Raw genomic sequence first — 25,488 nt, 5'->3', positions numbered from 1 at the left:
TGTAAAAATCTCGTACTCATGGATAATTTATAAGGCGAAATCCAGCAGCTTGATAAGTCGCCTGAGACACACCTCATGCGTTGCGGAAATGGCCAAAAAGTTAAGGATGTAATCTCGGTTCAAAATAATCCAAAGAGATCACGGCTCACAAATCGTTTTAGGCAGGATATTGTTAAATATGCTGATAGCTCTTCACAAGAGATTGTTTGAGATGTATTTGTACGATTTGAAGTATGAAGGTCCCTGTTTTATTTCATTGCTTGCGGCAGTATCACTTAGAGTTTGTTAAGCATTTTATATCTATATTTATTAACATATAAGCGTTTTTTTTATTTACCATAGCTGTTTTTTCATAATTAACTATTATGCACAAAGCCTCATTGTTTAGTTCCCTGGCTGATACTGCTCCCCTAAGGTTACACCGAACACTTCCCTGGCTGATACTGTTCCCTTTGGTTACACCAAATACTTCCCTGGCTGATACTGCCACCTAATGTCACACTGAATACTTCCCTGGCTAAAACTGCCCCCTATTGATACACCGTATACTTCCCATGCTGATACTGCCCCAATGCTTACACCAAATACCTCGCTGACTGATACTGTTCCCTTTGGTCAAATGAATACTTCTCTGACTGATACTGCCCCTATGGTTACACCGTATACTTTTTCTGACTGATACTGTTCCTATGGTTACACCGTATACTGCCCTGGCTGATACAATGCCATATGATTACACCATATACTTCTCTGATTGATACTGACCACTATAGTTACACCGTATACTTCTATGAATGATACTGCCCACTATGGTTACACCATATACTTCCATGGCTGAAACTGCCTACTGCTTCACTATGGTTACACCATGTACTTCTCTGACTGGTACTGGCCCCTATGGTTACACCATGTACTTCTTTGACTGAGACTGTCCCCTATGATTAAAACGTATTATTCACTGGCTGTAACTGCCCCCCTATTGTTACACCGTATACTTCTCTGTATTATACTTCCCTATGGTTACACCGTATACTTCTCTACGCTTATACTTCCCCTATGGTTACACCGTATACTTCTCTGGCTTATACTGCCCCGTATGGTTATATTGTATATTTCTCTGGCTAGTTCTGCCCCCTATGGTTACACCATATTCTACTCTTGCTAAAAATGCCCCCTACGGCTACATCGTTTACTTCTCTGGCTTATACTGCCCCCTATGGTTATATTGTATATTTCTCTGGCTAGTGCTGCCCCCTATGGTTACCCCATATTCTACTCTGGCTGATAATGCCCCCTATGGCTACATCGTTTACTTCTCTGGCTTATACTGCCCCGTATGGTTGTATTGTATATTTCTCTGGTTAGTGCTGCCCCCTATGGTTACACCATATTCCACTCTGGCTGATAATGCCCCCTAAGCTACATCGTTTACTTCTCTGGCTTATACTGCCCCGTATGGTTGTATTGTATATTTCTCTGGTTAGTGCTGTCCCCTATGGTTACACCATATTCTACTCTGACTGATAATGCCCCACAGGCTACATTGGTTACTTCTCTGGCTGATACTGCCCCCTATGGCTACACCATGTATTTCTCTGAATGATACTACCCACTTTGGTTACACCATATATTTCTCTAATCGATTTTTCCCTTATAATTGCACCATATACCTCTCTGACTGATACTGCCACCTTTGACTACACCATATACTTCTCTGGCTGATTATGTCCCCTATGATTACATCATATATTTATCTGACCGATTGTCCCCTTATAATTACTCTATATTCTTCTCTGACTGATACTGCCCCCTATGGTTACACCATGTACTTCTCTGAATGATACTACCCCCTATTATCACTTTTTAGATGCCCATCTAGAAAAAGCAGCTGATAATCATAAAAAATAAAAGGAATCATGGGCGGAACTAAGTAGGAATTTCTTCTCTGACTGGTACTGTCCCCGATGATGACGCCGTATACTTCCCTGGCTGATACTTCCCCTTTGAAGACTGTTTCTTCATAAAAATACTCTGTTTGTGATTATTAAAGTCATGAGAGAGGGCGAAAGTATTTTAGAGTCTGTGTGATCATTGAAAAAAAATGACGGGCGGAAAAAAGAAGGGAAGGGGGGATCGGAATCAAACTGTTTTGTAAAATAATTACGGTATTCTGATTTCATTCAAAACGTGTGTTTAAATTCAAATTCATGTTCAAAATAGAGGCTTAATCGGAATTTGCTTTTAAGTATGATTTTATTTTATATCATTTGAGTAAACAACATTTTTATCACCAGAACTAAGTAATAAGTTTCAAACACAACACTCGGCATGTGTAGTTTATTATATTAATTATGTTCATACAATTACCTTACTTAAGATTTGAAAACGACCCATGAATATGTATTATAAAGCTTCAAAAATATCTCTTTGCGTACATGCCCATGCTATATTTTGTTTATGCATCTAAGTTCCATCAAGATCATGATACATGCGTTTACTATGAACAGATCTTAGTTTGCAAAATGTTGAATTATAGTGATGTGGATATCAATTAAGAAACACTAGTGCAAGTAGTTGTTCATCAACAACAGTTCTTTTGCGATCTTCCAGCAAAACAGAGCCGTACAGACCTGAGCCAGTCCCTGTTTAGCAAGCTGCCTTACATCCCATTGAAGGCATCAACAAACAACCGGGACTGCTTCCTGAACAGTTTGGCCCTCTTGCCAGGAGACAGGCTCCTACAGGCTGACTTCAACAATAACTCAGTAAAGCTTGTGGACACCCCTACCAACACGATGGTGTCCCAGGAGAAACTGCCAGGTGAGCCGTGGGACCAGTGTCTTCTGCCCGGGGACAGGGCTTCGATCAATCTGCCTTTGGTGAAGAAGATACAGTTCGTATCATCTCAGGGAAATGTCACACTACAGGATGTTGTGAAAGTAGATGGAGAATGTCGTGGAATAGATTACTGTGATGACAACCTGATAGTGTCCTCTACCAACCCAGCCAAGGTTGTGTTGATGGACATGAAGCGAAAGATGAAGAAGAGTGCTGACAAAGACAGCACTGGAAAACCTTTGTTTCATTATCCGTCATATCTGACAGTGACCAGGGAGAACCGCACTCCTCCAGTCATATACTTCTCAGACTGGCGCACCAACACAATTACCAAGCTGAGCATCTCACTAGAGGTGCTCCATACATACCAAGACCCGATACTGAAATCACCACGTGGTCTAACAGCCGTGGGGGACAACCAGCTGCTCGTGTGTGGGGAGGACAGTCACAACATACTGTTACTAGACACGCTCACCGGCAAGATAACCCAACTGCTGGGGAAGGAGGAGGGGATAGATAGGCCAGTCTGTGTGGCTTACTGTCCACTGAAGAAGATGATGTTTGTCACCTGCAGACCTGATAACAGACGTGACGAGAATTTCGTGAAAGTTGTCCAAGTTGCGTGACAACTGCATCCACTTTGACATAAATTGATGTCATTGTTAAAATGTGGTATATGCTTTTATGAAAATGAATGTTTTCAAGTGATTCTTAAAGAGCTGATTCTGTAATAATTGTAATATGACTATCTGTGGTATGTAGGCTGGTAGTTTGATCAGCTAAATGGTTTTAATATCATCCAATATCAATGCACATATAATAATATATCTACCACCAGTTCATGCTGTTTTAAAGTATGGCTGCAGTTATCTGAATAAATTATATGGATTAAAATTACCAATATAGGGACATGAGAATAAAAAAAGAAGTATTGGTTTACTGCATTTTACAAATCTACAGTTTTAATCTTACATAAGCTTTTTTTTGTGATGATTTTTTTTTTCAAAATACCACTCATAAGTGGTTTGTTGTCTATAATCAAGTACATGGTATATGTTAAAAATCAGTGTTTTACCGATGTTTAAAATTTAAAAAATATAGTTTATATCCGAACATTGAGTCAAAAACTTGTGGTCTTATAGTGTTTATATCTTAAACAGTAGACACTCTATCATACGTTTTTATATTTCCAAAAAATTGATCATTCAACTGTACATTATAAATGAGTGATTGAAAAATAACATTGTAATTATATTTATATAAGTGATTTAATTATTACATTATTATTCTATAAATGAGTGATTGAATTATTACATTGACATTTTATAAATAAGTGATTGAATTATTACATTGATATTCTATAAGTGATTAAATTATTACATTGACATTTTATAAATTAGTGGTTGAATTATTACATTGACATTTTTTAAATTAGTGATTGAATTATTACATTGTCATTTTATAAATAAGTGATTGAATTATCACATTGACATTCTATAAATAAGTGATTGAATTATTACATTGACATTTTAGAAATAAGTGATTGAATTATTACAGTAATATTCTATAAATAAGTGATTGAATTATTACATTGACATTTTATAAATAAGTGATTGAATTATTACATTGATATTCTATAAAAAAGTGATTGAATTATTACATTGACATTTTATAAATAAGTGATTGAATGATTACATTAATATTCTATAAATAAGTGATTGAATTATTACATTGACATTTTATAAATGAGTGATTGAATTATTACATTGACATTTTATAAATAAGTGATTGAATTATTACATTGATATTCTATATATAAGTTATTGAATGAAATATTAGTATATAAGTAACATTAATGCTATCTCTAAACCGTTCAGTTACATTCTTTATAAAACGCTCAACTCATTTTTAATTGTGAATAAAAGCCCTTCTGTCCAGAATACAACATTAACAAAGCGTTTACAATAATTTTCAGTGCCATATTGCTTACTAGACTGCTTAATTTATGTTTTATCTAATTCCCTTTGCAGTCATGATTTGTGAAATAAAATATGCAACCTGTTTAGTAATGAATGCATCATAGCTATCCATTTTGATCCACGAACAATTTGGCGGAGGACATTATTTTAATTGTTTCTAATTATTGTTAGTGGTCACCATGTTCCATGATGATCAATAGCGGTATTTCTTAAAGATTTGAAATATATTTATTTTACTAAATCTGCAATCAGCCGTTATTTATTTTAATCAGGTGAAGCTGTAGATTCAAAAACTGGCTAGCCCAGTAAGAGTGTAGTTTACACAAGATAATGTAGAACACTTTAAAATATTGTAAGTATGGGCCTATACAAGACCATAATCACTCCAAACTTATTTTAAGGGAATATAAAGAAAGACAAGGACATTACTTAATTCAGTTTTGTCTGCTGTTGTTGTTGTCGTTGTTGTCGTTGTCGTCGTCGTCGTCGTTCTTCTTCTTCTTCTTCTTCTTCTTCTTCTTCTTCTTCTTCTTCTTCTTCTTCTTCTTCTTCTTCTTATTATTATTATTATTATTATTATTATTATTATTGCTTAAGCCCTGTCAGTCAGTCAGTACGCCACACTTCGTTTCCGCTTAATAACTTGAGAACACTTAGAACCAGGAACTTAATACTATGTATGCAGTTTGGTCATGACTGGTAGATAAACCCTACTGATTATGAGATAAGAAGGTCAAAGGTCACCTTGATGTAAGAAAACGATTTCGGCCCAATAACTGAAAATCTTTTCGGCCCAGGAGCTTTTTACTTAGTATGCAAGTTAGACATAACCTTTAAAAAAAACTTTTAGAGATCAGAAAGTTAAAGGTCAAGGTCGCAGTAACCTTCAATATGTTGTCGGTGACCTTAACCTGGAAAATGGTTTCAATTCAATATCAAAGAACGCTTTCACCAAGAGTTATTATTATTGGTTATTCTGGTTAAGGTTTTGCATGTAAGCACATACAGGTTAATATCTCAGAACTACTTGATGCATTGCTTTGATACTTTATACAATGGTACACAACCATCAAACCTACTAAATAAATCAAGTAAGATAAATTTATTTTGCATTGCATTCAAAAAATGGCCCTTTTTATTCGACAGAAATTCTAGCTAGGGTTTTGCATCTAACCACTTTTAAGTCAATACCTCAGCAATTACATTATGTATTGCATTGAAACTTTATAGACAGGCTCCAAACTATTCAACCTTCTTAATTAATGAAGTACAATAACTCTATTTTGCATATCATATAGTTTTTGTCACTTTATTATGCGACTTAGAAATTCTGGTCAAGGTTTTGCATGTGAGCACATATAGGTTAAAATCTCACCAACTACTATTAATCCTAATTATTCTACTATTAATATAAATAGAGGATACCTCGCCACTCATGAAAATATGGATTTTTCATGAACACGAGTGAAATGAAATACGATCTTTCACTGAAATCAACAAAATTTACCTTTTTTTATGCTTATTTCGGAGTTTTATCAGTATTTTATTTTATTTTTTCTAAATACCCCTTGTTTGAAAATAATGTTTTCTTCGCCGCTACCTGTTGGGCGCTGATGACGTAGCTGTTAATTTTTCTATTTCCCGCTCATGGACAAAACATTCTCTGATATCGTTTAGTGCAAACGTTTATGAACATTCAGAAATGAACTTTTATTAATGCATCTTTGTTTCCAAAAAATATAGTAAATGAACGAAAGCACTTTTTAATTAAACGGGGTATAAATACATGTCCAAATTACTACACCGTCATTTATTGAATGAAAGTTTTAAATAATGTTCATAAAGGTCGGACGTGCTAGCAAGTAATTTGCCGATTGACAATAGGTAAACATGTTTCCTTTTTTTAGAACAACATCGCTTCAAGGGCACCTCACTAAGTCTCGCGCAAAGACATTGACCCAGTCATAAGATTGGCATTCGCTTTGAATCAAAATAACTCTAGTGTCGTCTAATAGTGGTCACTTATGCCACATTATTTGGAATTTAACTCTGCATGACAGCTATGGACTGGACACAAACCTCTATTATAAGTTAGGCTTATATAGAAAAACTAACAGTTTCAGAGGCACGAAGATACCTTGAATTTGTAGCTAAGGACCAAGGTGTGGTGTGCGGTCCGTCGTCATCTTACAGTGGATTGAAATCCAGCCATTAAGATGTTATGGACTAGACATGTACAGCTTTCATTAGCAACACGTTCTCTATTGGTTTTAATAATAACGAATACTTCGAAATCACACGTTAAGTGAAAGACACAGTTATGGAATGGACACGAAATCGGGCCGGACGGATAAAAACTTTGTAAAGCGTATGCAGATGTAGATCTAACAATTGTAATTGCATATTCGGGATGGATGCAGTCCCCGGAAAGAAGGCACCACAGGCTTCAGGATCAGTTTTTTGGCCTCGCGTTCAGCATGTCTTGACAGCAGATTGGACGAACATCCTTCCCGATGCCTTCTGTCCCGCCTGCAAAAAGTGCCTGTGTACCAACTGTGGGCGGGTACACAGGAATATGAAAACAGTCAAAACCAACGGCCTCCAGGACTAGCATACAATGTCTTTATAATGCCAATAAAAGAGCAACAACCAGATAGTTTCAAAATCGGCAAGTACATTACTTTCACAAGACATGCCTAGAGTTGCCAATATGAGCTAGTATGAGGCCGATAATTTATAACACAATTTACATGATTGAAAGCACATTCCGTCGCTGTCTCAGGTGATTTAATCCGTTTAAAAATAACACATAATAGTTTCCAGTTAGTATGTATATTTAGTATGTGAAAGTCACGTGTACCGTGGTAAACAAACCCAGTGAATTTCGAATTGGAAAAATACGCAAAAAATGCGAAAGGAGGGGCGGATCGAGGATGATGCTTGATCAGGGGTGTGACTTAATAGCTTAACCGTTTGAAATGCATCATCCTCTCATAGCTACAAAAACGAGCGATCAGGATTACTTTTTTATTATTTTGACATTTCTTATGTATCGCTATCAGACATAGTAAAAACATCGTCAAAAGACTCGTTGCCGGCCATTTATGTGGACTACCTAAAGGTAAGCAACTTTTCTATTAATCAATCAATCAATCAATCAATCAATCAATAAATCAATCAATCAATCAATCAATCAATCAATCAATCAATCAATCATCGATCGATCAATCAATCAATCAATCAATCAATATTTACACCTCAACTTCCACTCCTTAAACGAACTGCCTTTCGGCAATTGCGTTCATCAATCGATGAATAATAAACAAGCATAACTTAAGGAAAATGAACACTTAGATGTATCATATACAGTGTATGTATACCTAGTGATAAATTGCGTCATAAACGTCCGACGTTAGTTAGTGCCTCCTACTGCCATTCTTGTATTATTTAAGTAGCTTAATGTTAAGTGGTTAGTTAACCCCATTATTAACTAGTTAGTCACATGTGGTTAACTAATTACGTAACTAGTTTACCACTTAATTAACTATTTAGCTGTATGGTTATCTGGTGGCAGAAGTATGCCACCATAAATAAGTGATACTGGTTATGAAAGTTTATCTAAAAAGCAGGGGAGGATTCTGGAATAGACGTTAAAAAGGGCATACCTAAGGGTACCCCACCCCCCAGGGTCCACTAGTTCAAAGCAATTTGTGGATAAATCGGAAAGAAAATACTTCACATAAAAGTGGACGTAACACATCGGTGGCCTACAAGTAGTGGTGATATTGACTTCATGGCATATCTTACACATGTTCAAGTATTGCGTTCTGCTACAAGACTGGAGAAAAGAACTTTTTTTCTCAGTTTTATGGCATGTATGCTTTTCTTGTTTTCAACAAATATCACACGGATGATCATCGATACATTTTCATCAGTATTAGAAATTATTTGAAGACGAGGAAACTGTTGTTTATTTACGGATGAAGAAACATCAAGAGGACGTAATTAAACGAAGTTGTGCTGTTTGAATTTGTTGTTTTTATGAGTTCACGTGGCCTGCACATGATTGAATTTGAAAGGTGTAGTTTATTAAGTTCCACTCCTTTGAAATAGAAAGCAAACTTTGATAATTTAAGGGTGGGGCATGTGCCGGATGTGCCCCCCCCCACCCCTGGCCCCTGGATCCGCTAGTGTTAACAGTTGATTATTACAATTGTTCATTGAACATATTCATTTAAAACTTCAATGTGCCAATGAACAATCTGTGATAGACTCCAGACTTTGAGCAAAAATTATTGATTGGCAATTGAAGTCAATTCAATTTCTTTCTGATAGACACTTGTTTGATTAATATACTTTTCTTTATCTTATCAAAAGATATATATGATGCAAAAATTAATATACACATATAAAATGTATCAATTGATTTTGTTAATATGTACCTTTAAGTGTCTATCAAAGAAATGATATACAAACTTCGATGGCATAGTCCTATGTGACGTTTGTGAATACATATCTCGTTTCAACATATTAGTGAGTCATGGCTACGGCTTTCTATTCCGATCCAATGATTTAGAAATCTCGTGGCATAATTTCACGATTTACTAGCTCGTTTCCACAATTTGGTATGTCGTGGCCGCGAGATTAGCAAGTCGTGCCTACGACGAAATAAAGCCGTTCTTACTTCTGAGAACTAGTTATTAAGTAACGGCCAAGGGAAAAAATCCAACCCTTTGCCATCGATCACTTGTTGATCGGATCAGTCGTAAGGTCAAAGTTTGGGGGGGAGGAGAGAAAGAACTATAGATTGAAATATTTTCACGAATTTATTAAGCTTTCCAATTACTCCCACTTTATTCAGGTGCATCTTCTATTGGTAGACACGTTAATAGTTACAAAATGATCGTTATTTGTATAATGAGATGACACAATTGTTCATCTCTGCCGTACAATTATTTTCGTGAATAGACAGTCTGCCATTATTGGTTTAAATAAGTAGAATCAGTATAATTATACTGAGGCTTTGTCACTCGACAAAATATAATCTCAAACCCTATGCTGCCGTTAAAAAGTTAAAAGTGTGCATTCACCAATAAAACGTGCAAAACGCTTGCGACACTACAGGTTAATTTATTTTGGAAAAGTAATACTATATATAATACTAATATAACATTTAAACATTACTAAAACAAAACACAAAACAAAATTCAACATACGTTTATATCGGATATCTTTATTACCTGCACACTTTGTCAATTTTCATTCCGAATTCAATTGAAATTGGTAAAGTTCAGAAGGACGGCTTTAAACCTCAACTCAACTTTATCGATAATCTACTATGGGTAGCAATATATAAATCACATCTACTCTGTGACGGCGGTTTAATCAAACACATTATAAAAGTGGTAAATCAATAACCTGTTTAGGTTTTAAACTGAATATTTAAATGCATTTACTTTGTTTGCGGTGTTTTAATAAGCTTTTCATACAAATTATAATAACGAATCCCACATTGTGGTTGCATGTCATTCATTTAATGTATAGGCATATTTTGAAAAACTAAATCATATCAAGCTTTAGCCACTTACAAAAGATATAGCAAAACAAATGTTATTTGATATTTATTGTACGAAATAAGAAAACATTATCTTAACTATCATAAAATTATTTCGATCGCAAGTCTTTAAACTTCAGATAAGATCTGTTATACGCGACTTGTATGTATATTTAGCACCTGGTTAAAGGCATGTATAGTTTGTTAATCCTAAGGACTGTAACAGCTGTGTATTGCCCTTATGTCGGAGCATCATGTGTGTTTGATCTGGAATATGCCTTGTATATTGTCTTGATGTTGGATCATCACCAGTGTGTTTGAGCATCTATACCGAATAACCATGGTGTTCGAGCATCACCTTTGCAGTTCCTGGGTATTTGAACATCACTTGTGTATTGCCCTGGTCTTGGAGCATCCTTTTTGTAATACCCTGGTGTTTGAGCATAACTTGTGTATTGCCTTGGTCTTGGAAAATTAACTGTGTATTGGCTAGGTGTTGGAGCATCACTTGTGTATTGTCATGGTGTTGAAGCAACACTTGTGCCAGCAAAGACGTTAAGAGCCCTTAATGCTGCATCATCAGTGACATTACGTCCAATAATTTCCTGCATCAGCAAAAACGTTACGAGCCCTTAATGCTGCATCATCAGTGACATTACGCCCCATAATTCCTGTATCAGCAATGACGTTACGAGCCCTTAATTCTACATCATCAGTGACATTACGTCCCATAATTTCTGCATCAGCAAATACATTGCGAGCCCTTAATGCTGCATCATCAGTGACATTACGCCCCATAATTCCTACATCAGCAAATACATTACGAGCCCGTAATGCTGCAACATCATTGACATTACGCCCCATAATTCCTGCATCAGCAATGACGTTACGACCCTTAATGCTGCAGCATCAGTGACATTACGCCCAATAATTCCTGCATCAGCAATGACTACGAGCCCTAAATGCTGCTTCATCAGTGACATTACGCCCCATTATTCCTGCATCAGCAAAGACATTACGAGCCCTAATGCTACACCATCAGTGACACTACGCCCCATATTTCCTGCATCAGCAATGACGTTACGAGCCCTAATGTTACATTACAGTGTCACTATTAATCAAAATTAATACAATTGTTTTAATATACTAAAACGAATGAATAAATGTCGAAAACAACTGTTCTTATGAAGGATACCGACTTGAATTTGAAATTAAGGTGCAGATAACACGTTATTTCTACCTTTTGAGACCAAAGTCGATCACAGTTAATCTTTTAGCATTCACCAATCATTTAATATTTTTGCGTTGTCATCTGTTAAATACACAATTACAATCTGGTTTTCAGTAAATAATATTTTCCATAAATGCATTATTCAGAAAGTAGGTAAAGTTTTATCACTCAAAATGTTTGTTTTTAATACAAGTGCATGCGTTGATTTTGAATAAAATGGTCACTATAAGCATTTTAACTTTCGAGGATGAATGAAGGTCCAACCATTGCCATTTATCCAAAAAACAATCTCTGCGTCAGATTTTGTTTTGACACTAATATATCAGCAAAAGATGTTGTATTCGAAGTCAGATCTAATAGCTTAATGATTAGGAAGGTCCCCTTTGCTGCGCTCACTCCACCCATTAAAATCATTAGGATATTAATTAATGTCATCTGACTATTGTTTTAAAGAATATATTATCATTCTAAGTGGGTTCCACATCTGTAATCATAGAAATAATTGCACAAACACCGTCAAAGGCAAACAACGAAAAAACAAGAACATATGTTGCCTTACACAGTAAGTTCCCTTTGACAGGAAGTTTATAGTTTCGTTTTAAATGTCTGTTTATTCACGTGACGGGTCTACTCCCCCTGTTTCGCTTTGCAGAACGAAAAACATATTCGGCAGAATTAAGTCTACACGAAACGAAAACGCTCAAAGAAAACGAACATTCATCCGTAAACAGATCGTTCAATACTACGAGTAAGTTACTGTACATTTATCATAAAAAGATGTGTTCACTTGTCATTATAGGGGGCGTTTTCGAGATAGTAATCATACGTACATTTCGTATTTACGGTATTTTTTAAACACGTCGAATAATTAATCAACTTTGACAATTAACAAGTATCCCAGATATTGCTCTAAACACATGTTGGCATACCCTCACTGTAATATGTTTGGCAAGATAATCCTCTGCTGTGCATCTCCTGCTAATTGCACTGGTGTCACAGTAGGGGCCAATTTCCTGTGCATTTGTGTATTGGCTCAGGGCCATTAAGGGTCCATTTGTGTGATTTTTATAATAAAACATCCAAAACTGCACAGCAGGATACTCAGATCGCATTAGGGGTAAGAGGGCACAAGGCAATAGGATTCAGATCAATAATCAGAAGTTGTGTATTGTACACAGATTTTTTTTCTTTTTCTTTTTATGGAGGGAGGGGGACTTATAGAAGGCTTCAACTTGGCCTTTTAGCGCTGATTCACCTCCGAAGTCTAAATAATTGTACGTTTACAGATTTATTACAATTTTTTATATGGAAAATCCTTTACGTACGTTAGGGATTGACAGAATTGCGTATAACACGTCTTTTATTTTAGACTATACGCCCCGCACCATCGACATCAATTGTTCAGGGATTGATATGATCCTCACATCCTTAAACTGTACAGATGTTGTCATGACCCTTTTCCTTATATGACCTGATATTAAAACAGTAAAACCAATTAGAACAGGCATTGGTATACCCTCTGTGCAACTGTAACTGTAACCGAACCGTCTTATTTAACGAGTGGTGGTAGCCGCACGGGCGGTTACATGAATTCCCAGGTTCGACAAAGGGCAAAGGTTGTGAGTAAATATCGACTGAGATGTGTTCATTTTCAATACAATTAATTCAATATTCAAGTCATTTGAATGGCAAAAATACTGTATTAATAGGAAACTATAAGTGCCTTTGTCAGCTTCAAATAATTTCGCCGAGTCTCACAATCAACAGTTGAGTATCATAAAATAAAAAGAAAACCTCTTAAGACAAGTAAATGATTTCTAACTCTATAAACTTGATCAACAGAGAAAATTCAAATCTCAGGAACAATCAATAGTTTTAAATAGAAAACCAACTGTAAAAAAAAACGTGAATGGTCCTTGGGGAATCCACGCACTGACTCAACAAAGCTGACGTCGGAAATAAAAAAGTGAAGAAATCGTCTGAGGACAGATACTTTCAAGAAAATGATTCATTCGGTTTTTAAAAAGATATAAAAAACAGGTCCAAGTATGTTTTTTGTTAGTTTATTTGAGTTTATCAAGGTCTGCCCGTGCCTATAGGCTGCATTATGGCTTGATCCCGCCGTGGCGCAATCACGACTTAAATTGTGTTTTATTGCCATAAGTGACATGAGATAAAAGTGATAGCAATTCACAGTCAAATCCAGACACTGGAAGACTTAACGAAACAGAGTGAGATACAAGAGATCCGGGCTGCGATACCCTAGCTCTTTGCAAAGAGACCCTTTGGTTTATTTAACGTGCTCGATGTAAAGCACCGATACACGGGATACAACATTCCTGGGTTGAATACACCATTTTACCATTTAGCACTACCATTTAAATGCCGAGCGTCAGGCAAGGGAGCTACTTTTAACGTCTTTAGGTATGACGCGGCCTTCAGCCAATCAGTCTTCAGGATAGACTTCCGCTGTACGTCGACCCAAGAATAATTTGTAAAATATGAATATTAATATACATAGCACAGTTCAATTTGGTTATTAAATCAATTAGAAGACAAAGCTAAACAATTTTATAACAAGCCCGTAGGTAAGTTACTATATAATATTTAAATGACATAAATTATTCAAAACAACCTATTTAAAGTATTCTATCTCATATTCTATTTCCAAAATAAGCACATTTTCCAGTGAATAATTTACGAACTAAATTAGGTGCTTGAACAAGTTTTGTATGAACAGTTATTAATAGCCGGCTGAAGCTTAACTCTGAATTTAAAATTCAATGGCAAAGTATAACTCTATTTTTTTATGAAATTAAAGAAATTATAAATTGTAAATCATACTGGTCATTAGTAAATCCACATAAATGTAATTAACTTTAATGGCATCAGATAAACGGGAAAATTTCGTAACATATACCAAACAATAATTCTTCATTATAGACTTCCGTTATAATAATGTGTTGGTAGAACCCCGTACACAACCAATACACAAAGAAGGATTGTTAAGAAATGCATACAATGTAGAGTATAAAAATAATATTGACATTGAAAATAAAGGTGAATTTTGAGCTCATATTGAAATTCATATAACAGACCAAAGACTCTATTATTTCCGAAGTAACGTGTGTATATTAAAACGGTATAATTTTGTTTGAATCGGAGGATTAGCTTTGGGAAACCAGAATAGTTATAATTCCATGCTAAAACTATTGATCACTCAGCCCGGTATCAACATAACCGGATACCGGATACCGGGTTTTAGCACTACCAATGATAACCTCCCTTATTTCTTATCAAGAAAGTTGCTACTTTAGTTTTTGAACTCACACGAAATACGTTGGCCCTTATCTCTCCAAACAGCGACTATTAAAATCATAGGCGACAACCACATTTGAAAGGAATAAGTTGTGTACTTAAGATATTCGATTAACTATGGGAACGGACTGGCTTTCAACAGTCAACAAAAGTAAGTTTAAAACAGTATTTTTTCTGCGGGGCGGTGCCAGGATTTAAAGTTAGTGAGTGCACATTTGGGATAGCCACAATAATTGGCGTTCCGAAATACTTTTATATCATGGCAGTGGGCATTGTTATGTTTATATGTGGCCATCATAAATATCTTATAAAGACTATTGACATATATTTATATAGACCTGATTTTGGGGTCAAAAATAAGAATGTGCAGCCCGGCTTCACCAGAAACGAATTAAAAGGGTCACAACTATTTGGGGTATTGGACCGCCCTAAAACATTTTGGCCATCTTCATTTTTAAATAGAAATATTGTAGTTTGTGTTTTCAAAGCTGGTCGCTTTGATTGTTTAGGTACTTTCTAGTCTAAAGTATTAGACGTGTTATACGGGATTCTTCCAATCCCTTACATTTGCCATATCAAAAATCGAAAAAAAAAATCCGTAAACGTACAATTTTTGGTCTATTAATGACCTGTGTTCTGTCTTTCAGACAAAATTGATTTGGCAGCCTGTCCACACCGAACAAAATCTGTCGAAAAACGGGAATTGGACAAAACAGTAAACAGTTTTCACCAAATTGTAAAGAAGATATATACTCTACAATTTGTTCAGTTATTTCTTGAAATATTGAATTCAACTTAATCGTATTTGTCAGAATAATACAAAACGGTGACTGGATTTCCCGGTTAAATTAACTTTCAAGTTTATTTTTTAAAACGTTGTTTTACAAAAAAACATATACTGTAAATACGTTGTAATACCGTGAATGAGGAGAACTATTTATGGCCTACCGTATCTTACGACCACCCAACAGTCCAACCAATATTTGTTTATTCTTACAAAAGGATATTTGACTTCGACCTTTTACATTCCAAACTTAAATCAATACAGATCGACCACGCAGCTATCAAACCGTAAACGTATGAAAACTATTCGCGATATTTTAGCCCTATTTGGGAAATTGTGGCCACGTACCTATATACTAAAAATTCCTTTATAAAGGCTTCCACTGAAAGTCAAGTAAGTCAAAAAAAGTTGAACATAATAAAGCATAACAATTGAAAATAGTGTGAGAGAGAGAGAGAGAGAGAGAGAGAGAGAGAGAGAGAGAGAGAATAGAGAGAGGGACACATAAAGATAAATAGAAAGAGAGAGAGGGGTAAAATAGGGGAGGGGGGTGGTTCAGAGAGAGAAACGGATGGAGATAGATATAGGATGAAAATGGATGGAGAGCGAGAGAGAAAGATATGAAATTGCAGAGGGAGAGAAAGGGGGGGGGGGAGAAAAAGACAGGGAGAGAGAGAAAAAAGAGGGAAGAGGGACGGAGAGGTGATGGGGATAGATAGAGGAAGAGAGAGAGAGAGTGAGAGAGGAGAAAGGGAGAAAGAGAGAGGGAATAGGGAGAGAGACAAAGGGACACAGAGAGATAAATAGAAAGAGAGAGACGGAATAAAGAGAGAGGGGGGGGGTTCAGAGAGGGAAACAGTTGGAGTGATAGTTAGGATGAAATATGATGGGAAGCGAAATAATAAGAGATGGGAGAGAGACAGAGAGGGGGGAAGAGAGAAAGACAGGGGGAGAGAGCAAGGGAGAAAGAAAGAAAAAAGAGGGGAGAGGGACGGAGAGGGGATGGGGAGAGAAAAAGAGAGAGAGAGAGAGAGCTAGAGAGCCAGACAGAGAAGTGAAAGTTATGGAATCAATTTCTTTTCCGTATTAACAACTTCATGGTTCTTGTATTATAAAGATTTAAGGCACTCGGAAGGATGGATGCAGTTCCCGGACGAAAGGCACAAGTGACATCTGGATCGGCGCCTGACCTCACCTACTGCCAGCCATGCGCGGAGGACGGCAAGAAAATCGTCCCCGAGGCCTTCTGTCCCGTCTGTAAGGAGTTTCTTTGTTCCACCTGTGCACGAGTACACCGGAACCAGAAAATAACCAAAACTCACGCCCTCCAGGACAAGGACAGTATGCCTTCCTCATTCCTCGAAGAGAGTGAAGATGAAAAATTTAATGAAACGTGTCATCGTCATGCTCAAGATTTCATAAAATATTACTGTCTTAATCATGAGGCAATTCTGTGTGGAGACTGCTTGGCTGAGAAAGCTCATCGATTATGTAATATTGAAAGGGTTTCTCAAGTCTCAAAGCGGTACAAGGAGGGTGCAGAATACAACAGCCTGAAAACAGGACTTGTCCAGACGGCCACTGACATTGGCAAACTGTCACACGACATGCAGGCGATCATGAAATCAGTTGATGAAGAAAGCCTTACCAATATAAATGAACTTCGCAAATTCAGGACTGAAATTAACCAGTACCTGGATAAAAGGGAAAATGAACTCTTTGCAGAAATTGATCAGAAGAAACGAACATCCAAGACACTGCTAAATGAACTGATATCAAAATGCACAAACATGAAATCATCCATTGAGAAACTAAAGTCAGAGCTACAAGCACAGAACGACAACAGCAACCAGATATTAATAGTAGGAAAGCGAGCTATAAAAGAACTGGCAAGTCTCCAGGCAGCCCTGGGAGAGGTGAGCAGGAGGAGTAAAGTTCCCCGATACAAGTTTTACAGGGACCCCGTAATTGAGCAGATAAAAGCTGCTGAAAATGCAATAGGACGGTTGGAAGAGGGCGAATCTTCGTCGGCGTTAGGGCAACAACACCGACAACAGCAAACGAAGCAGGAACAACGGCAACAGGATACGATGCAACAACACCAAAAACAGATTAAAGCTGTGTTACAAAAAGGTTTGGGTACAACCACTAACTAATTTGACATTTCCTTAGTAATGCAGTTTATAAGTCTGTTGTTTTTTTACGTCGCTCAAGTTAACCAAGCACGTTAACGTTACGTTAAAAACTATGTTGTAAAGTTCACCAAGTGCTTTACAAAAATGGCAGAATGAAATACTTCGACAAATGATATTTCTTATATAAATTAAGATTCAAATAAACTTAAGCAATATAATTTCGAATGATATATACTTGTTTAGGTATAACAATACGGTATAAATATTTTACTTAATATACAACCGTCATATTTTCAGGCGAAATTATAAATAGTTGCCTATCTATTTTAAAAATAATAATAAAAGTATGCGTCAATTTTCGCATAACGAGTTTTCATTGAATACAATGTAATTAAAAAACATCTTAAAGCACACTGGTCAGTCGAGGACATATGATATATAAGGTATCTATTTGATCATTTTACTGAAAAATATCTATAACATTACATTATTTTGGGAAATAGTTAGCACTCTTTTTAACGATTCATCCAACAATTCATTTCAACGAAACCTTCTTACAATAGCGCAATGGTCTATAAACATTCACTTTGTGCAGTGTAAAATTGTTTTTGGAATGAGTTCTGTGGACTATTAACTTTTATACAGGGGAAGACGTTTCTTATGTTGTTAGAACTTGTATCCAAACCATTTGCTTTTTGTATACTCTATATTATTGTTGTAAATACCGATTATGTTGAAAGAAAAAAGGCAATAAAATATGTTTGAATCAGTCAACTTTTATACATATGAACTTTCATTATGTGTTTTTTTACTTTTTAAAAAAGGTTTAACAAAAATATGAATCATCATTGCTGTAGCAGTGATGGTATAAACTGATGAGGGTCAATATGAAGCAATAAAAAGCAAATGTATTTATCAATAAGAGCCGTCGTAAGACAGCGCGCTCGACTACGCCGCTTTGACTTAGAATACAATAACGATGTAATAATACCAAGTTTGGTCTCTTTATGTCAAGCCTAACTAAGATTATTCGATACATAAGGTGACTTTGATGCTGCCCTCCCAGCATTATTATTATTATTGTTATTATTATTATTATTATTATTATTATTATTATTATTATTATTATTATTCATTTTAAAATGTGATGAAACAAAACAATTTTTTTATTTGTGTTATTTATTGTAATGTTTACTTTCAGCCCACTTCAGCAGCAGAGCAGACCTAAGCCAGGCCAAGTTCAGCAGGCAGCCTGACATTTCAGTGAAGACATCAGGTGATACCCTTCACTGCGGGCTAACCAATGTGACCCTCCTGACCGGGGACAGGCTCGTACTGGTAGATCACACTAATTGCTCATTGAAGCTGGTGGACACCATGAATAACAAGCTGGTGTCCCAGGTTAAACTGCCAAGTGAGCCGTGGGACCTGTGTCTCCTGCCCGGAGACAGGGCAGCCGTCACTCTGCCTGGTTTGAAGAAGATACAGTTCGTATCAACTCAGGAAAATGTCACACTACAGGATGTCGTTAAACTAGATGGACTATGTTATGGAATAGATTTTTGTGATGACAACTTGATAGTGTCTTTTTACGGTAAGGTTGAGTTGATGGACATGAAGGGAAAGGTGAAGAAGAGTGTGGACAAAGACAGCAGTGGAAAACCTTTGTTTCAGCAACCCAGGTATCTGACAGTGACCAGAGAGAGTCAGAATCCTCCCGTCATATATGTCACAGACTGGGGCACCAACACCATAACCAAGCTGAGCATCTCACTAGAGGTGCTCCAGACCTACAAAGATCCGGTACTGAAAAACCCATCTGGTCTGGCAGCTATGGGGGACAACCAGCTGCTCGTTTGTGGATGGGGCAGTGACAACATCCTGTTACTGGACACGCTCACCGGCGAGATAACCCAACTGCAGGGGAAGGAAGAGGGGATTGAGTGTCCATACAGTGTGGCTTACTGTTCACTGAAGAAGATGATTTTTGTCACCTGCAGTCAGTATGACAGATCTGAATTGGAGAATTTCGTGAAAGTATTCAACTTAGTATAAATCATGTCAGTCAATTAATATGAGTGAAATTTGTATCAGGTGTGAAGTAATTGTAATGTTCAAGAATAATTCTAATGTATAATATTTTACTTACAATATGCTTATACAATGCTTTATTTCACATATCGCGCGAATCAACTACTGTGAGAGTATTTGACGGAAACTTGACTTTTAAATTATTTTGAATTCTAACAGTTCTCATTAGTGACAAGTCGTGTAGTAATGTGTTATAAGAAAATAATATACGAGTATGAGAATGTGTATTATTAATTGAAATGTTAGTAGCTGATTGTGTATGAAATATACCAACAAGTTGGTTCCTACTTGTGAATGTTTAATGAAACAATGTAATTGTGTAAAAGAATGATTCAGAATATAAATTATAGAGTTATAGACACGATGTGTCATTTTTTTCATGCAGTTTGTATTTAGTAAATATGGTGTTTTATTGAAATTCAACATATATGTTCGTATCCTTATACATGTATATTGAATGAATATTTTTTTAGACATTGACCGAATTGTAAATTGTTTCCAAAAAGATGGATTGAATTGTTTGAACAGACATTGACCATAGTTAAAATAGTATCTTCATACATGAATTGAATGATTAAAAAGACGTTGTCCAATGTGCAACTTGATTCCTCATATATTTATTGAATAAATTATACAAACATTGGTGTACTAGATGTAACTAATGTCAAAAAAGTGTTTAAATGGACTCGCTCATGTTTTTGGACCAAAACATATTTCCCAAGTAATGCATCTGAACTGAATTATCGTATTATTAGTTTACTGTTTGAAACCTTAATTACAGCAAAAGATATAATTAAAGTAAAGTCAAATCCCGTTGGCTCGAACTCGCTTGGCTCGAATTCCTTGTTAGATCGAACTGATGTAAACGACCGATTTCATTATACTGAGGAAAGCATACCGCTTGGCTCGAATTTTTCGAGGCTCGAGGTATTTTCGACGGTCCCTGGGGGTTCGAGCCAACGGGGTTCGACTGTATAAAAAGAAATTCTGGTCTTATCTGGCAGCATAATTAATGTGAACCCACCTCCCGCTGGCACAGTCCAAATATTTTTAGAAAATCGATGATTTGGCCACTCGAACTCATTCACAAGTTTCTGGATTTTCGATCCTTTCCTTAATTAATTGAAAGCTTCGCGTGATAATATCAATCAACCAATCTCACATCAGCCTTTAACTGATTTGTAAGTGTGTGGAAATCGTGGAATTCAAAGACAATTCGTTTACTAGCATATATCAACATTTGTTTAAGGGGTGCAGCTGTCATAGTTTTAATTGACGTTCAATATAAAATATATTTCATTATTTTTGTAAATTGGCCAGAAGGAAGTATCAGATTTGTTTTCGCATTTTTGCTAAAATAACTTATACACGCGTCGTCGGTTAGTGCTAAAGGATGCTATCTGACACCATACGATTTCTCACATCGAGTGATACATTTGGCGCATCTCGACTACCGATATTTCATCATAAAGTAATGGAAATTGGTTTAGAGATGCCTAAACTAAATTATATAATGATAACATTACCAATTTTAAAAAACGTGGGTAAATTATCTTGATTGCGGAAGATAAGATGTGTGTCTTTGGATAATTGTGCGTTTCATTACGCCCATCGACTAACATTAGGATGAACATTTCTTCGTTAAATGCCTGGCACTTCCTATGTTTTTGTGTACTACTTTCTAGTCTGAAATTCAGCCTTTCGAGTTATGCAATAAAATATATGAACAATGGAGATTATGAATGTACTCGTACACACGTAATTGTAAAACTATGATTTGTTTTACCCCGCGATTATCTTCTTACGATGAAAATGTTACATAGCAGTTTTAAGATGTGTTATATTATATACATGTGGTTTATAACCTCATAGACATTGTTAACACTCCCGAATTATAATGATGCTCCGAGTGGGGATCAAACACGGGACCTTCTGATCAAGAGGATGATACGCTTACCGCTTGCATTCGCCACCGATTTAATATTTAACTTTTCCGGTGTCAACTGCAAATTAATCATAATATTTATTTAGTTTGAAGTTTTTATTGATTTTTGTTTCATCACATATCTGAACCTTTTTCAATATGCATCTGTCTTATCAATTGATTAAAATGGCAGTCTTGAAAAAAAATTATTCTGCGGTATATATTAGATTTCGGTGAAGCTTAAAAACACTGCCGGGCCCTCCTCGAGATTCACGCACAAACACGTGCAAGCATGCACATACACGCACATCTGCAAACCCGCTTTATTGCGCGACGACATGATCGCAAAATCATGGTCATTGGGGCGAGTAAAACATTTGCTCTAAAACGTTATATAAGAGTATGTAGCGAAAGAGCCATTCTCAATAACTTAGATTTCAATCTGAGTGTTTGTTGATATCGTGCACTTGCTCAATGAAACAGAAAACGACGTCATACCCGCAGGTGGCTGTATTCTGACATCTATCACATCGCTTACTGGAATGGCGATACATGGAGAGCAAATGTTTTATAATAAAACACTGGTTGAGTCTACGGACGTGTTTACTGGCCTGTCATCGATTTCCGAGTGGTTGAAGTAGTTAAACACCCCGTCCTAACAGCACACGATGCAGCTTTTGACACAAGATTAATGATAACTAAATGTCTGAGCTGTAGTATAAGCCATTTCCACATTTATTGTTTTGCGGATAGTTTATGGCTATGCAAAGTAATATTTCCTGAAATTACAAGCTACAAATTATCTGCAATATTCCACAATATATTTAACATATTCTTCAATGCTCACAGCGCGGACGCTGATGTTGCCGCCTTCGGAGCCCTGTTACAAACAGTCGACGCTCTACCACAAAAGCTTCAGATTACCGTCTTAGAAGATGCTCATTTTAACGTAATGTGAAACAAGAATGAAAAGAACTACTTGCGGACATATGTATATAACTGCAACAGTATTATCACTAGCTGGTATTAGACTGTACGGGAAGTAGCTCCAAGTAGCGTACGCAGATTACGGGTGCGATGGACTGTTAGAAGGCCTAACAGTTATTTTTATTATATGTTTCATTTAAATATTAACCTGGCTTTTCACTTTAAAGCAGCCCCAAATTAATAAATAACAGACTGCTGTCGAACAATCCAAAACAAAACAATTAATCACAAGAAAACATAAAGTTGTTTTTGCCGTATCTCACAAAATTGAGTAGAAATACTTGACCCTGAGGTCAAGACGGAACAAAGGCTACAAAGAAGCAATTTTAACAGTTCCACAGGCAATGTGGCTTCCAATATTCACACTGGAAACTATCATTGTTTGCAAAACAGTCTTAAAATATGTTCAGCGTTATGCAAAAAAGAGCATACCTTTCTTTTTCCTTGAACAGAATACTGATATTTAAACAAAAGCACTGTTTTTTTCTGCACTAACATCCGAATTAAAGGGGGGGGGGGCAGATAACTGTGGTCTTTAGCCATTTATTTTTCTGAGTCGAATATTTACTATTATCTTGTTCAACTTTTGACGTTGAACAAAACAAAATATGAAAAACGCGAGTTATTATATATGTTTCCCATTGATCTTACCTTTGTGTGCAAATATTAAAATAAAATTGTACTATGCTTGTTTCCGTGCATATCGTTTATCAATGTTTTTTTTATGAGATTTCAATATCTAATGACGCCATTGGGGATAAAATTAAAGATATGATGGTGCCTGATGATGGCGGGGTTTTTCACTTACTTCTCCGAAAAGTATTTTTTCACATAAATGATTAAAACAAGCTTACCACTTTATGCTGATCAATTGTCAGTACATCTAGAAAATGCTGATCAATTGTCAGTACATCTAGAAAATATTTCATATTGACGTCGAAATTTTGTTGAGCAACTACGTTCAGCTTAACTTGAACACACACATCAAATGATGGTTAAATTTTAGTTTATTCCAAAAATAGCACAACAATCAATTTTTTGAAATATTTACAATAATCATACTATATCAACACAGCTAATCTCATTAGATGAATCAAAATCACAATGTATTTAAAATGTAGTTTGGGGAGGTAAAACCTCATAGATCTTAATTTTTATTTTTTTATTTTATTTTTATAACAATACTATTCAATGCTTGATGACAAACCAATATCTTAAGACAAGCTCCTCATGTTTTGGCATAATTGAAAACTTTCTGTGTCACAGACACAAATATTACTATTAAAACAATTTTGTACAGCTCCTTATAAATCATATATATTTTAATAGTATGTCAATCATACCAGGAGAACATTGGAAAAAAATCAGCATAATCACGCTCAGACAAAATGGTGAGAACTCTATATTAAAACACTCCAAAACAATGGGAACAATTCAACAAAAGTCACATTCAGAAACAAATTGAGCTATTCAACTTCAACATGATCACACTCAGACAATAGGAAAACTCTGTAACGCCAGAAACAAAAGAACAATTCATCATGCTGACAATCAGACACAGGGGTTATTCAACATAATCTGACTTAGAAATGTGAGTTTAATTTTAACATCATCACACTTTGAGACAAAGCAAAATATTTAACATTATCACACTCAGAAATAAATTAAAATATTTCAACATCGTCTCACATGGAAAACTCAGTGACAAATGGAAACGAGCAGAGACAAAAGGGGAAATCAACATTGTCACGATCAGGGATAAAAATGGACACTTCAAAATTATCACTCTTAGAGACAAAGGGGAAAATCCGGTTTTTTCACACTCAGAGACGAAAGGGACAAAACATTATCACATTCAGAGACTATGGGTTGAATACAACATAATCACACTCAGGGGGAATCCAACACTATAATTCTCAGAAACGGAAAGGACAATCTAACCCCATTACAATCAGAGACAAAATGGACCATATACCACACTCAATGCATCACTATGGGTTTGCAAAATCGCGGCCTAGTGGTCATACTGCATAAACGCACGAAAATAAGAATACAATTTAAATGGAATTCTCATTTCTCGTTTATAGGGAGAGAACATTACACAAAAACTATTTTAGGAACTAAGGGGATATCACAACATGTTCACCTTAATGGACAAAAGGGAAACCTTAACATATTAAAGCTCATAGCGAAAGAGGGCATCTCAACATATTGACATTCAGAGACAAGAAGGACACATAAACATGTATATTTCATCATGAAAGAGTTCATCTCAACATATTTAGAGTCAGACACAAACAAGACACCGAAACATTTATATTTCATCATGCAAGGGAACATCTGAACGTGTTCACAAACAGGTACAAAAAGTCATCAGAACATGTTAATTTCGTGATTAAAGGTAACATCTCAGCATAATCACATTCAGAGACAAAAAAGGACACCTTATGATTTTATTCTCATAGTAAAATGGATAATCTCAAAATGTTTACTTTGAGGTATAAAGAAGACCTCTTAACATGTTTATTCTCATTACAACATGTTCACATTTAGAGACAAAAAGACACAAGTTTTTTCTCAAAGTGAAAGGAAAAAGTGAAAAATACACCTTAACATGTTTATTTCATCATGCAATGGAAAATCTCAT

At 35.9% G+C, this 25,488-nt stretch overlaps 3 protein-coding genes across 3 annotated transcripts in view; 2 read left to right on the top strand and 1 right to left on the bottom strand.

The window, feature by feature from the left end:
* Positions 1-25,488, top strand: part of LOC128217318 (uncharacterized) — a 126,947-nt gene that overhangs the window by 50,823 nt on the left and 50,636 nt on the right. The gene's annotated exons all lie outside the window — the stretch shown is intronic.
* LOC128217316 (uncharacterized) overlaps positions 7,276-25,488 on the bottom strand; it is a 29,856-nt gene continuing 11,643 nt past the window's right edge. The window contains exon 7 of the mRNA XM_052924400.1: positions 7,276-7,370. Within this exon, the coding sequence (XP_052780360.1) occupies positions 7,290-7,370 (81 nt within the window). The 3' untranslated portion in view covers positions 7,276-7,289. The remainder of the gene's footprint in view (positions 7,371-25,488) is intronic.
* Positions 14,999-25,488, top strand: part of LOC128217314 (E3 ubiquitin-protein ligase TRIM33-like) — a 36,855-nt gene continuing 26,365 nt past the window's right edge. The window contains exon 1 of the mRNA XM_052924396.1: positions 14,999-15,071. The gene's annotated coding sequence lies outside the window, so the exon portion shown is untranslated. The remainder of the gene's footprint in view (positions 15,072-25,488) is intronic.

Source organism: Mya arenaria, chromosome 14 (assembly GCF_026914265.1).
Source record: "Mya arenaria isolate MELC-2E11 chromosome 14, ASM2691426v1".
NCBI lineage: Eukaryota > Metazoa > Mollusca > Bivalvia > Myida > Myidae > Mya > Mya arenaria.
The sequence above is the reverse complement of the archived record's forward strand: the minus strand, read 5'-3'. Positions and strand labels throughout refer to the sequence as shown.